Below are 15,630 nucleotides of genomic sequence, written 5' to 3'. Positions count from 1 at the left end.
TGAAAATTTAGCACAATGATACATTATATATTATTGAATAAATATATGTTCATTCTCTGCAAGTATGTTAGAGAACTGTCTGGACAGTTTATTTCTTTCCCAGCACAGTGTTCTGTCAACGGGAGAATCTCAAAAAATACTTACTGATGATGATGACAAGTCTATTGAAATTAGATGCAATTTTATTTTTTTAAATGAATGAGAGGAGAGACAACGCTGAAGCTTTAGAAGCTGAGACTCACAAGCATCATTAATGTTTTCTAATATTAAGAGCTATATATACTTTTTTTTTTGCGGGGGCGGGGTAGTGGGAGGCAAAAACATCACTGAAAGTAAGCAGTTTATGTTTCAAGAGTAAATAATTTTTTTTTTTTTGGCCTGCCTAAGCAATACTTCTTTTTAGCCTATCCCTTTTGATGCGACAGTAAGTGATGTAACATGGCTGTCAGTTGTAGGACCTGATATTCAGGAGAACAGACCTGAACATTCTCATTTCAGAAAAAGAAAACATTTCGGTTTCGTCACAGATTTGGAATTAAGAACACACCTTCATGTTTTCTGACGTCACGAACGCGGCGCAGCGAGGCCGGTGACATACGAATCCCACCAGCAGGTAGACCCACAGCCGCACGCGACCCTCAATACCAGCAGCCGCTGAGTTCTCCCCAGGACGAAGCTCCCGCGGGGCCCCACCCACCCGGTTCCGGGAGCCTCATTGGCCAGTCTTCCGCCCGCCATTTCTGTTAGTCGCCGGGATTTGTCACGGGAGGCGGGCGTCCCCCATTCGGGCACTGATTGGTCGAATCTTAATGACGGCAAGAAGTTCTCGGGGTCTCTATTGGTTCTTAAACCTCAGAATGGGCGGAGAAAGGCAGAGCGTAGGGGCTCAAGGAGGGAAGCGCGGAGTGCGCCGGCGCGTAGTCGGGGACGCCAGGCTGAGGATTTTGCTAGGGAACCGACTGTTGTCGCCCCGCCCCCTCGGGGCTTTTTGTCCCGTTAACTGTCGGAGTGGCGGGGGCTCTAGCGCCGAGCGACATGCCGGTGCGCTTCAAGGTGAGGCCGTGGTCTCCAGATCCGAAGTCTGCTGCGAGGCGGGGCGGGGGGGGAGCCGTGGCGGGGCGGGTGCCGGCGCGGGGGCCGCTCTGGCTTTCTGCGCGGCGCTCCTGGGCCCCGCAATGCCTGTCAGCTCCCGAGCCTGCTTGCCAAGATCCTGAGGGATGCTTGTCTCCTCCACCTAGCTCCCTCTCCGCTCACACACATTTCCGAGTTGCAGTATGGAGGCGTTTGGTGGTGTTGAGAGAGATTGATTTTGGAGGGCACAGGGGAGTGGTGATGGAAGGAGGGCGCTTTGTAATGGGATCTAAGGTGGCTTCAGATTGGGACACCTGTAGCCCATCTCACATCTCAGCCTTTTACCCTCCGCCCCCTACCTGCCCTTTAAAACTTTAAAGTGCCTATGTCTTTTAAAGGATCGAGAAATGGGACTCTGGCTAGGTAAAGATAGGGTGTAAGAAATACACAGTTTTCATAGTTGTGCGTAAGTTTCCGGTAGGTGGTAGGTGTCAGGGTCAGGCACCCATCAGCATAACAGTTGACCACAGCCTTCCACAAACCCTGTTTTATTCTTTTATCTTAAGGGCTTGTATCCAGAATGGGATGGGAATTCGTCTTTGGTTGACTTTACAACATTTCGAGAGGTACTAGGCCTAATACCTGATACTGTGTACTCATTGCCGGCGTAATCAGTAAGGATAATTATAGCGATGGGGATTTAGACTGTCACCTGTTATCAGACAAGAGCTCAGGCTTTGGAATCAGACAACCAGCAAAAAGGTAGCTGCTCAGGGAGTCGGATTCCTGCCAGCATCTGCCTCAAGTGGTTGTGAGGATTAAAGGATAGAAGACGTGTGAACTGCTTAGCACAGGGCTGGGTAAATATTAGTTGTTATTAGGGAGCTCTTCTGTGTTTATCAATCTCCAGGCTTTCAACTCTTTTCATGGTTCCAAAATTATTTTACTGATGTCTTTTTTTTTAAAACAATGTCCATTAATTGCGTTGTACTTAAATTTTATTTTGTATCTCAGGGGCTGAGTGAATACCAGAGAAACTTTCTGTGGAAAAAGTCATATTTGTCAGAGTCCTATAATCCCTCGGTGGGGAGAAGGTACCCATGGGCTGGACTTAGATCGGATCAATTAGGTAAGCTGAACAAATTAATAGTCGTTGTAACTTAAATAAAGCTTGGGGTTAAGTTTGCAAAAATGATTAAGAATTGTGAAGCATTGTTCCATTGGTCTGGTTGACATATTTGTTTAACAGCTATTTACTGAGGGCTTGCTATAGGCCAGGACTATTCCCAGCTTCTAGGGACATAGCCTTGAATCAGACAAAGACCCTTAATTGTGGGCAAAAAAAGTAAACAGGTAACTCAATAAGTAAACTAGGGGACTTCAAGTTGTTATAGGCTAGCATATAGATAACTTGGGGGAGGGGTGGGTTGGAGGGAAGCCTCAGTGGTCAAGAAAGGCCTTTCTGAGGAGTCATACTTGAGCTGAGATGGGACGGCTGAGAGCAGCCAAGCCTGGGGAGGTGTTCTCCCAAGGTCTTGAGGAAGGGAAACTTAGATTAAGTAGCTTGCCCAAAGTTCATAGCTAGTAAGTGGCAAAACCATGATGTGAAATCAAATCTGTTTTGTTGAAAGCCCATGAGTTCAGAGGCTGTATTTTTGTCATCACACATGTTTCCTCCTGGTATCCCAGGGAAGTCAGCCCTAGGCCAAGGTTTCCCAGAGAACGGTGCAGAGGAAAAGAAACAGAGTGACTTTATCCTACCTGCCTGTTTCACTGGCCCTCACTAGAATAGAAGATCTCGAAGAGCAAGGGCTCTGGTTGTCTTCCTGCCTAGTAGATGACACCTCCTCCAGTGCTTATGCAAACCAGTGTTTGAATGAATGAATGTGAGTTTGGACCTCCATTAGCTTTGATCTTGGGAAAATTTGACCTGTTTTACCAGGTGGGGTTTAGGAAACCCATTGCACAGGATTGCTGGGAGGGATTAAATGAGATATTCCTTGTTAAGGGGCAGGTGCATATATACAGATGAGTGCTTGGGGCCTCACATGTGAGCATGCTTTATGCATGGTATGTATGTCCCTCAAATATTAGATATTTGAAGCCAAGAAAAGAAAAGACGTATGAGAAATAAGCATAATTTTCCCAAGCCTGGGAAATTAGTAAAATGAGGAGAGGGTTTCTGGGATTAGATTTGGAGAAAAAAGGGAAAAGTGGGCTAGAGTCAGTGGCTCTCGGTTCCTCTGAAGCATCAGGATCCTTTGCCCAGAGCCTGACTTCAAACACTGGATGTCTCTGCTTCTTGGGCAAGATGGTGCTCAGTCCTCCAAATGACTCGAAATTCTACAAATTTGAGGCTCTATTAGATTAATACAAAATAAATCTTGAAGTATATATATCCCACTGATGGCCTGTTATGATACTGCGGAATTGGTTAACCAGACTGTTGTGCCCATAACATTGTAGCTTAGATCAGTTACATTTGAGGGTGGGTATGTTGAGACAAGACTGGGAGCAAAGCCACTTTAGAGTATGGTACATTATGAAAGCAGGAATGGTCTAGGGGAGGTATGTGAATGGGAAATAATTAGATTAGGGGGAGGGGCAGAGTGAGAACTTCAGAAAGGCAGGTGGGAGGAATAACAGCCATTTTACCTAGGACTGGCTGGGTGTTCTGTTAACAGTGTATTTTTTCCCCTTAGTGTATTTGGTGCTCAGAGATTATGGCAGACCACTTGAGAATCTTCCCCTTTCATTTTGCTCTTCTACCAGAAGCCTCTCTGTGTTAAAACAGAGAGAAGTCTAGAGCAATGGTCTTCAAATTTTTGCTTTCATATCCCTTAAAAGTATTTAGAAAGTCTTTGCATCCTTTCACATTTTTTTAATGTTTATTTATTTTTGAGAGAGCGAGCGAGAGAGGGCATGAGCAAGTGCATGTGTGCGAGCGGGGAGGGGCAGAGAGAGAGTGGGACAGAGGATCCAAAGTGGGCTCTGTGCTGACAGCAGAGAGCCCTATGTGGGGCTCGAACTTGTGAACCGTGAGTTCATGACCTGAGCCAAAGACAGTGCTTAACCAACTGAGCCATCTAGGTGGCCCTCACATTTTTAAGTTGACATTTAATTTTTTTAATCATAAGTGTAACAAATTCAGTTTGTAACAAAGTGAAATCAAAGGATGTGATTTCTGGCTTATGGAATATCATGCATATGTTTCACTTACGTTCTGTTAAAACTTTGGAGCAGCCAATATAGCTGATTCACTTTACGGTAAATGTTCATCATATAAGTGGTAAAGTTAGTCCTCATTGGCAAACTAATCAGGCAAATTAGAATTATTTGCTGTGAGAACAAAGTCTAACTTTATTTTTCAATCCCTATAAATGTGTTAACATGTGTTAACATATATTCATTTCGCATGACAACCCTCTTACCCCCGAGTTTTAATTCTAAGATAGATGGGAAAAGTGTGAAGATGGGTGAAATAAGGCACTGTTCTTTTGTTATTTGTCATCTCTGCCTTCTTTGCTTTGCTGTCAGGTACTCTCTCTTGGTAGTTATACTTTTTTGAATTGTCCCTTTGTCTTTCCCACCTACGAGAATTTTTTATTCCTTGGGGCTGGCTGAGAGGTGTGTCTTCCTTTTGTGAAGTGGGAAGGCGGGGGTGGGAACGAAGACTGCAGACAGCAGGTGCAACTCTCAGGCAGACCAACATTGGGATAATAGTGCATACAGAGTTAAGATCTGCAAAATGATTCCCTTACGCGGCCCGTGTCTGCTTATCCCCTAGAATGTCTCCATATGCCTCCAGACACATATGCACCCAGTTTGAAGACCACTAATCTAAGGAAGTCTTGTAAGGGAGGGGACCCTGGGTTCCATGGCCAAATCATCCTTGACAGAGGCTAAAGAACTCCTGCCAGATTTTCAGTCCACCTTTCCTCTCCTTCCCTCTAGTCTTACTCTTTCTTCCCCACCCTGCTAAGTCTTCTTTCTATTTAAAGAATGGCCCCAAACTAGGACAGTGTCTCAGTGGCTGTCATTCCACAGAGCTCCTCTTACTTGGGTAGAAGGTTAAGTTTTTTGGACATTTGCTTGCCAGACAGAAATATAGAGAAATAGTATCTTAGCTCTTGTTAAAAGGGTTCATTCTCTTTAATTCTCAGGAAATCAAGGCAAATGTAGAACCAAGATCCAGCATAATGACATCTCATCCCTTCTCACCTTGGTCTACTGTGCATAAGAGAAGCTTTGTGAAAAGTTCCAAATTTTGACAGTACTAGGGCCCATTGTTCTGTTAAGTAGCACAGGAAAGTAATTAGAAACGGAGGCAACATGTCCTGCTGGCTTTGCCAGGCCCGTCACGTTGCGATTCTAGTGACTTGTGTTGGGGTAACTCGAACATTGTGACCCCAATTTTTAATTTTTTTATCTCAAAAAAAGTTAATACTTTTTAAAAGCAAAATTAAAGATTTTATGTTGAAGAACGAACTATACCTATTTTTTTTTTTATCTTGCAACTTTAAGGACATTGTGTGTATCTCACCTGGGATTTTTCAGTTCCATTTCTCCTCTCTTAAGTGTTATTAAAAGTTGTCTTTGTAACTTTATGCTATGGTAGAGCTTTATGGCAATTTCTGTATACTATATTTTGTAGGAATCACAAAAGAGCCAAGTTTTATTTCAAAAAGAAGAGTCCCTTATCATGATCCACAAATTTCAAAATCTCTTGAGTGGAATGGAGCTATCTCAGAGAATGATATTGTATCACCAAAACCTGAAGCCGCAGAAACAGAATTACAAGAAGCAGAACAAAAAGAAGATGTTAACCAAGAAAGAGTTCTTGCACTAGAAGCCTCCAGGGTTCCCAAAAGAACCAGGTCTCACTCTACAGACTCCAGAGCTGAAGGGGCTTCAGATATTGTGGAAAATAATGAGGATGTAATAGAAGGTCATATACCGGTTAATGAAAATGAGGAACTGGAGCATTCTACCAAGCTGCTTTCAGAAAATGTAGATAATGGGGTAGGTATATTCACAGTATTTCTTTTCAAAAGCGTAGAATTCTTTGTAAATGTCATCATTTCACTAATACTACATTTTATGCTTAAAAATTTTCCATTGTTTTATTTTTTTAATCTGATGTCTTATAGAATAGTTAAGAGGCTGTTGACTTTAGTTATTATGAGTTCTATTTTTTTTTAATTTTCTTTTTAATGTTTATTTTTGAGACAGAGAGAGACAGAGCCTGAGCGGAGGAGGGTAGAGAGAGAGAGGGAGACACAGAATCCGAAGCAGGCTCCAGGCTCTGAACTGTCAGCACAGAGCCTGATGCGGGGCTCAAACCCATGAGCTGTGAGATCATGACCTGAGCTGAAGTCGGACGCCCAACCGACTGAGCCACCCAGGTGCCTCTTATGAGTTCTATTCTTAATAGTTGCCAGTTTGTACTGGTTATACTAAGATATCTCTTCATTGGATGGGCAGCCTGCCTCTGGATTTTATTCATCAAATACCAGCACCAGAGTCCTAAGGGAGAGATCAAATTGAGACAGAGAAGGGGAGTAGTAAGCCATTACCCCTGGCAGGGGTGGTGAGCTGACTTCTACCTAGGCCCTTTTCAATTTCTTATTGTGGACACAAACAACATCTCAATTGACAGAATGCAAAAGGAAGGGCAGTTCTGGCAGGATCTCAAAGATCTTCGAGTTCTGCTCTCCTATGTCACACCTGGCCTGTGGAACATCCCTGCAAGCACATAAGCATAGGCTTTGGGGACCTGTGCAGACACCCCGCCGCCTCCCACATTTTTCTCCAGTCCACTACCTCTTCCCCATTTCGTGTCCACTGTGGACTGGAACCACGGAGAGGCGTTCAGAAGTGTTGGTGAAGAATCTGTGGCTCGTTGCGAAAACCAGGGGGTACAGTAGAATCAAGGAAGGTGATGTGTAAGTGGTGGGCAAGGGAAGGGGTGTCGCAGAAGCAATGTGTGAATAAGGCAAGGTGCTGCTGTTTCTTAGTCATAGATTTAATTGTGAAAAATTGGTAGGAAGAGACTGAGAGGTGCTGTCTTTTTCTGGGATGCACAGTGATTCATTGACAATATTCAGAAAGAAATTTTAAATAGTTTAAAAGAGAGATCATCAATTAAAAAGAGTTTGCTGTACAACGGTGTGCATGTAATTAACAATACCGTATACTTAAAAATTTGTTAAGAGGGTAGATTTCATGTTATACGAAATATGTTATAATGTCTTTTTGGTTTTTGTTTTTACCGCAGTAAAAGAAAAAGTTTGAACAGAAACTTTTAATGACTGTGGGTGGGGTTTTTCTTTCCCTAACAGTTGAATAGAGTTCTTCGGAAGAAAGCAGGACTGACTGTTGTTCCTTCACATGATATCTTGAGAAATTCTGAATATCAAAGGCAGTTTGTTTGGAAGACCCCTAAAGAAGCTGCTCCGGTTTTTACAGCCAATCAGGTAGTTGAATGGATGTAATATATTTTTAAGTATCATCCTCTGATCTAGTAATGCAGATTTACACAGAACTAAGGGCTAACAGAAATTAGGTACTTCTTCAGTGAGCCTGGAGGTAGGTTCTAGAAAAGTGAAAATAAGAGTTTTTCTAACATCCTTCTGTTACTTCGATCTATAGTAGTAACATGACACTATCCTAGGCCACTGATGGTCACTGTTGCCAGATCCATCACGTACGCTAAATATGAGACAGGGTAATGAAGCATGAGGACTGGTAAGTTATTGCATGCTGCGAGATTGTGTTTATTTAATAAAAAAATATTAAATTGCTTTTATTCTAAAATACTGTGTTTTGTTGACTAATATGTTGCATGTTTTCTGTCTGATAAGAAAGGCATAACTACCCTGAATATTTCAAGAAAATACAAAATATGTTAAAAATAATACAAGATACATAATCTTGTTTTTGTATCAAGTGAGCTGTAATAGAAATTGTCATTTTGATGACATTTATAAACTTCAAAAGCTATGATGTTACCTAAATGTGCTCCTAGATTTCTTTGTATCTTGTACCGTTTTTTGGTGCTCGACCACCATTACTAATAAACACTCAATATTTTACTACTGTCATCCTCTAGACAGTTTTTAGGCTCTTAACTCTCATTTATATTCTTAACCATCCTTCTGGGCCTGGGTAAGGAAATACTTGCATTTAGAATATCTTCAGAGGCCCAGGACAGCCTAGACTTTTCTTCTAGATCTTTGCATTTTCTTTATGAACACATACACATCCCTTCATACACCCTTATGGCTCATTTTCTCCTGTATCTCAACATTCGTTTGTAAACTTTATATGCCCCTCAGGACTGAGAGGGTAAATTCGACAAGACAATAATATCAGTCCTCTTACACTAATGTCATAATTCTAGTGATCCTAAAAATTGTGGCAGCTTTGGGCTTACTTGTTATTCAGGTTTCTAAAAAAACTGTGAAATTTGTAGAACATTTTAGAAGCATATAAAACAGCTAAGGCAACATATGTCCCCTTCATGAACCCAGTAGAGGATCAGTACTTCTTTTGTTGGCTCACAAGTGTTCTTGGATAGTAAGTGTGTGTCTCTACAAAATCACTCCCTGAAAATTGTAGCTGTTCAGTTTTTGTAGAACATTTCATCTTTAAGCTAAAGCTAATTCAAATCAAAGCCCCATTGACAGCTTTTATATATTTCAGTGGAGACATTGTATAGAAAAGCCCTTTTTATAGGACCAAAGTATAATATAAAATAAATCATTAGCAAACCTTCACTAGTAGTTTTATTGCTTTCATTAATGGGAGTTTCAGAGAATTTGGGGGGAAAGTAAATGCTCTTTGTTAATTCAAAGTGTATCATTTTCAGGGTCTGTGGATTAAAGAGTCCTGTGACAAATTTTCAATGCTTGTTGATAGGGAACTTCTGAAGGAGCTATTCAGCTCTATTTTATCAAACACCTGTTTTCTAAAAAGATGTCTTATATTAATATGTAAAGGAGTCTGAATAATTTTTGGCAGAAAAGTCCTTGAGGCTATACTCGGGAAAAGATACTCTGGATTTGATCTGTATGAAGATGTGTTATTCAGCATTGCAAAGCTATAATATACCTTAATTGTGGTCCACATCTTTTCCTTTTGCTTTCTTTGTAATCAGTGATAATATACCATAAAATAGAAACCCTATTATAAAATACTAAGGATAAAGGGAAACATTTAAAAACAGAAACATCATTATTACCTGATTTTTTCCCCTTGCATTGAGCTAAAAATAAGCAAAGGAAAAAAAAAACAGAACAAAAGAACACATCAGATATTCACAATGTTAAGAATCTTCTGTTTTTTTGGAGGAGGAAAAAAAAATCATGCCAAGGAAGGAAAAAAAAACTGGTAGAGCTGACAACAGAATTGCCTTATAAAGTGAATGTCTATGTTCACTTAAATATGCCAGTTGTACTTATCCCATTATCAAACTGATGGGAGGGAGGAGTAGGAAACTGGGGAGAAAAGATATGGTTCATTATTTTTTTGGCTTAAACATTATTTTTATTATAGTAACTATTATTCACAACATAGTAGTGAGTGTAGAAAGTTGATCTTTGGGTTTTTTCCCAGCTTTATTGAGGTATAATTGACAAAAATTATATATTTACAGTATGTAAATACTGTTTTGATGTACCTGTACATTGTGAAATGATTAACAAAATCAAGCTAATTAACACATTAACACCTCACGTAGTTAGCCTTTTGTATGTGTGTTGTAAGCTCTTATCCCCTTAGCAAATTTCAGGTATTAACTCTGTTAGTAGTATTAACTCTAGTCATCATGTTGCACCTTACATCTCCAGAGCTTATTAATTCTGCAAACTGGAACTTTGTACCCTTTGACCAGTATCTCCCTATTTCTCCCACCCCCTAGTTCTGGCAACCATTATTCTACTCTCTGCTTCTATAGTTCCACTTACTTAGATTCCACATATAAGTGAAATCTGCAGTATTTGTCTTTCTGTGCCTGGCTTAGACTTAGCATATGTTCTTCAGGTTCATCCATTTTGTTGCAAGTGACAGAATTTCCTTTTTGAAGGCTAAATGATATTCGTGTGTGTGTGTGTGTGTGTGTGTGTGTGTGTGTGTATCATTTTCTTTATCCATTCTACCATTCTTTATCCATTCCTATTGGTGAACCCTTAGGTTGATTCCATATCTTGACTAATGGGAATAATGCTGCAATGAACATGGGAGTGCAGATATTTCTTTGAGATACAGATTTCATTTCCTTTGGAAATCCACCCAGAAGTAGAATTGTTAGATCATATGGTAGTTCTATTTTTAACTTCTTTAGGAATCTCCATATTGTTTTCCATAATGACTGTACTAATTTACATTCCTACCAACAGTGTACAAGGGTTCTCTTTTCTCCACATCCTTGCCAACACTATCTTTTGTATTTTGGATAATAGCTATTCTAACAGGTGTGAGGTGATGTCTTGTGGTTTTGATTTATGTTTGGCTGATGATGAGTGATATTGAACACCTTTTCATGTACTTGCTGGCCCATCTGTATGTCTTTGGAAAAATATGCATTCAATTCCTCCGCCCATTTTTTGTTTGTTTGTTTGTTTGTTTTTATTTTTTTAAATATTTATTTATTTTTGAGAAAGAGACAGAGCGTGAGCAGGAGAGGGCAGAGAGAGAGGGAGCTACAGAATCCAAAGCAGGTTCCAGGCTCTGAGCTGTCAGCACAGAGCCCAATGCAGGGCTCAAACTCATGAACCATGAGATCATGACCTAAGCCGAAGCCGGACACTTAACCGACTGAGCCACCCTGGTGCCCTGGACATGGCTTTGTTTTTATAAGAGGACTTAGAACAGCTTCATTCCCCTGAGGAATGTGGAGTAGAAACAGATTTAGGCAGGAGTATTCAGACCCACCCCCCGGACTGTTGTAGGTAAGTGGGGTCCTCAGTCCCTGAGATGGTTGCTTCTAAAAGCAGGAGGAAGAGACTAGATTTCCCTGGAGGCTGCTTTTTGTTCCCAGGCGGGGAGGACTATTCTCCAAGGAAGACCAGAAAGAGAGGCCGAGAGTGGCTCAGGAGCGCAGGAGGATGTCGAAGGCCCCTCTTGTGCCCAGCAGTGTGGGCAGGGCTTCGGCACAGGAGCAGAAGTTCAGAAGCCCCTCCTGGGTGCCGGCCCCCCGACATTCCCGTCTCGGGGCCTGCCTTGGGCCTGGCCGTAGGGGGTCCTCAGACAGCGGCATCTGTTGACTGGGTCCCACATGAGTTCTTGTAGGACAGCCATATGCTCGCCAGGCAGAGGAAGGTGGCCACAAAACCGAAGATCGCTCCAGCTACCAGTCCACTCTGGCTGTAACTCTTGGAGGCTGCCACAATGGAGGTGATTAGGAGGAGCAGGGTACCGATTAAATAGTGCAGAAGTTCCAGGGTCCAGTTTCATCCTCTTGCAAGTGACTGTCCAGTTTTCAAACACCATTTATTGAAGTGACTATACTTTCCCAAGTGTATATTCTTGGCTTTTTTGTTGTAAATAATTGTAGATGCATAGGGTTATTTTGGAGCTTTATATTCTGTTCCATTGATGTATGTGTCCCTTTGCCCATTTTCAAAATCAGATTGTTCTCTTGCTAGCAAGGTGCTTCAGTTCCTTATATATTTTGAATATTAACCCCTATCAGATGTACTATTTGCAGGTATTTTCTCCCATTCCAAGATTGCCTCTTCACCCTATTGATTGTTTTCTTTGCTGTATGGAAACTTTTTAGTTTGTCTATTTTTGCTTTTGTTGTTTTTTGGATGTTAATTAGATATATGAAATAATACGAAATTATAAACAGTCTTATAATTTCACTTTTTTGACATCCTATAATTCAACTTTATATATGAAATTTTAAAGCAGTTCAGAAACTAAGTTTTGTGTATTTAACCAACAAGAAAACTAAACTACAGTAATTTTTGTTTTAAGGTTTTCCACAATAAAAGCAAATTTGTTCCACAATTCAAAGGTAACTCAATCATCCATGAAACTGAATACAGAAGAAATTTCAAGGGTTTATCTCCAGTGAAAGAACCAAAATTAAGAAATGATTTGAAAGAGAATGGAAATTTTGAAACAGTATCTCCTGAAAAGAAGGTATTTGTCAACTCTTTAAACAAAATAAAAGGCTTATGATTTTAGACTCTACTCATTATCTTTTACTGAATACCACCTGAGAATTTGGGTTTCAGCTAGTTTATTCATTTGTTTGTCCATTAAGTGCCACATGTTCACTAAGCACTTAGTGGGGGCCAGGCATTGGGTAAGTACTGAAAATACAACGATGACCACACTAAACCCCACACAGGAGACAGAGTTGTAACTAAATAAATGCAATATGTGATAAGTGCTTAGCAACACAGAAGGTAAGTCTACTATGTCTAATAGCAAATGATTAGCCTTACAGTGATGTGAGCTACAGGAGTAACAGTAGCGACAGAAACAAACACTTTAAGTTAAATAATGGGAGTCAAACAGAAACATGCATACTTACATGTATTTTGTTTGTTTTATTTAAAGTTTATTTATTTATTTTGAGAGAGAGAAATAGAAAGAGAGTGAGGAGTGAGCGGGGGAGGAGCAGAGAGAACGGGAGAGAGGATCCCAAGTAAGATCCAAGCTCTGAGCTGTCAGCACAGAGCCTAATGTGGGGCTTGAAGTCATGAACTGTGAGCTCATAACCTGAACTAAAGTCGGACCAGGCACCCCTGGTCCGACCAACTGAGCCACCCAGGCACCCCTAGATACATGTATTTTAAACCAAAGCTTTAGCATGCCAAATTACAGGCAGCCTAAATTGGATACTGTATTACAATTCTGTTTGTGGAAGTAAGTTTTAACTGCTAAAGATAACCTAGAAATCACAAGCAATCAATAAACAAGTTTTGAAACTACTAGATCCGGTTGGGTTTTTCAAGTATAGCTCAGGTTTGGTTCATTTATAACAATAAAATTTATATCCTTGGCTACAAAAAATTTTTCTAATTAACAAATAAACATGTAAATGAATAAACTTGACGTTACCACCTATTAAACAATGTTTTTACATTTGCCTTTGATATTCTAAATCCACATTTTATTGCGTTGCAGTAATTAAATATAAGGTTCCAATGAGTAAGTTACCAACCACATTGTTTTACTGAATAACTTAACCCTTTTTTTTTTAAATGTTTGTTTATTATTTATTTTGAGAGGGAGAGTGGGCGTGGGAGTAGCAGAGAGAGAGAGAGAGAGAGAGAGAGAGAGAGAGAGAATCCCAAGCAAGCTCCACACACGTGCAGAGCCCGATGTGGGACTTGAACGCGATAAACTGTGAGATCATAACCTGCGAGCTAAAATCAAGAGTCAGATACTCAAGTGACTGACCCACCCATGCACCCCATAATCAGCACATACAAACACTTGCCTCTATTTGAACTATAGCTATTTAAGTTACAGATTCAGGTTAAAATGATTGTAAATTATAGGTAAATGGGATAGAAGTCCTATTTTTAAATCTTCTGGAATGCTATAACTAATACCTTGTGGGTTCTAAACATAGAAATTCTATGACTAAAAGTAAATTGGTTTATACATATATTTGTTTCCATACACACACATATATACATATTTTTGGATCTACCATAATGGGGAGATTATGGGGTGGGTCAATCACTTGAGTATCTGACTCTTGATTTTAGCTCGCAGGTTATGATCTCACAGTTTATCGTGTTCAAGTCGCACATCGGGCTCTGCACGTGTGTGGAGCTTGCTTGGGATTCTCTCTCTCTCTCTCTCTCTCTCTCTCTGCTACTCCCACGCCCACTCTCCCTCTCAAAATAAATAATAAACAAACATTTAAAAAAAAAGGGTTAAGTTATTCAGTAAAACAATGTGGTTGGTAACTTACTCATTGGAACCTTATATTTAATTACTGCAACGCAATAAAATGTGGATTTAGAATATCAAAGGCAAATGTAAAAACATTGTTTAATAGGTGGTAACGTCAAGTTTATTCATTTACATGTTTATTTGTTAATTAGAAAAATTTTTTGTAGCCAAGGATATAAATTTTATTGTTATAAATGAACCAAACCTGAGCTATACTTGAAAAACCCAACCGGATCTAGTAGTTTCAAAACTTGTTTATTGATTGCTTGTGATTTCTAGGTTATCTTTAGCAGTTAAAACTTACTTCCACAAACAGAATTGTAATACAGTATCCAATTATACTTTATAACATTTATGTTTTTGCTCTAATGTATAACATATTTTAAGCATAAAATGTTTAAATTATTTCCATTTTAGTGTAATAAAACAGATGATCCTTTAAAATTAGAAGCAGAGATGGAATCAAAAGAGTCAAACCAGCCTAAAAAGAAGCTTACTCCTTGGAGACATCAAAGGCTTGGGTATGTATTTTATAAGAAAAATGTCATGGTATTTAGAAGATCAACATGGTGAAATATTTACTCTCCTTTCATTTCTGTTAGGAAGGTGAATTCTGAATATAGGGCAAAATTTCTGAGCCCAGCCCAGTATTTATACAAAGCCGGGGCTTGGACCCGTATGAAGGAAAACATACCAGATCAGGTGAGTATACGTAAGCTCAGTATGCCCATGTTTTCTTTGAGCCTGTATCCCAGTTTAATGCCACAATGAGTTTCATTTAGTAATAGAGACTACAGTTTAAAGATATGTGATATAATAGTAGCATTGAAAGTATCAGGAACTTAAAGTTGTATGTTAGGATATAATTTATCAGTGTGTTTACTGTTTTTTTAATATCAAATAGCTCCTTTTTCAACTGGAGATTTTTATTATTAAAGTCTTTAAAATGTTTTTTTTATAATCCAGTATTTCATTATGTTTGTAGAATTGTAGCGTTGTAGTTTTGAAAATAAGATCCAGACCTCTACTCTCTCAACTGAAGATAAATTTTCAAGATTAGTTTGACCGTGGCGTCCACTGGCAGTTTGTACTATTAGAGTCCATCAGTATCTGGGAGGGGTGGCCTGTGCTGAGAGAGGTTTGCGTTACAGTGTTGGGGTACCCTGACATATGGGAGCAATTCTGAGGACCGAAAGGAAGGTTTGAGGGAAAGGGTAATCCTAGAATTGGGAAGTGCCTGTTCAGCACTAGCTTCTTACAGTCAAAGGATGAACTGTGGAGCTTTTCTGGTTATTGTACAATTACCAGCTTTTAAACCACATCTTGATGGTTTCCTGTTTTTTTCTGTGTGAACAAGCAAAAGTAAAATAGTTTAGACTTCAGTGAACACCCCCTCTCCCATCATTGGGAAGAGAGAGATCATTTGGATGGGGAATGAATCTTTTATTCAGCCCCGTACTTGAAACCATGGCTAATGGTTATATGTAATGAGCCTCTGGAAGAAGGCGTTGGCACTTTGAGCTGCTGGCTCTTTGCGCTGGCACCTCCCAGACCAGCGTCCTGGTGAGACTCCTGTACCCCGCATGTTGTTTCGGGAGACCACTTGGTTCCTTCCACCGTGGCTGCTCCTCGTGCTGT

General features: G+C 40.1%; 1 protein-coding gene across 2 annotated transcripts in view; it reads left to right on the top strand.

Moving 5' to 3' along the window:
* Positions 1-958: 958 nt before the first annotated feature.
* MDM1 (Mdm1 nuclear protein) overlaps positions 959-15,630 on the top strand; it is a 33,799-nt gene continuing 19,127 nt past the window's right edge. For both annotated transcript variants that reach the window (XM_047066731.1, XM_047066730.1), the window contains exons 1-7: positions 959-1,053; positions 2,086-2,200; positions 5,726-6,093; positions 7,413-7,547; positions 12,052-12,219; positions 14,410-14,513; positions 14,595-14,694. In XM_047066731.1, the coding sequence (XP_046922687.1) occupies positions 1,036-1,053; positions 2,086-2,200; positions 5,726-6,093; positions 7,413-7,547; positions 12,052-12,219; positions 14,410-14,513; positions 14,595-14,694 (1,008 nt within the window). In that variant the 5' untranslated portion in view covers positions 959-1,035. The remainder of the gene's footprint in view (positions 1,054-2,085; positions 2,201-5,725; positions 6,094-7,412; positions 7,548-12,051; positions 12,220-14,409; positions 14,514-14,594; positions 14,695-15,630) is intronic.

Source organism: Lynx rufus, unplaced genomic scaffold (genome assembly GCF_022079265.1).
Source record: "Lynx rufus isolate CCGP_SWC_20201006 ecotype Redwood Valley unplaced genomic scaffold, mLynRuf1.p SCAF_7, whole genome shotgun sequence".
Taxonomy (NCBI): Eukaryota; Metazoa; Chordata; class Mammalia; order Carnivora; family Felidae; genus Lynx; species Lynx rufus.
Note: the sequence above shows the minus strand (reverse complement) of the source record. Positions and strands in the feature narration are given on the sequence as shown.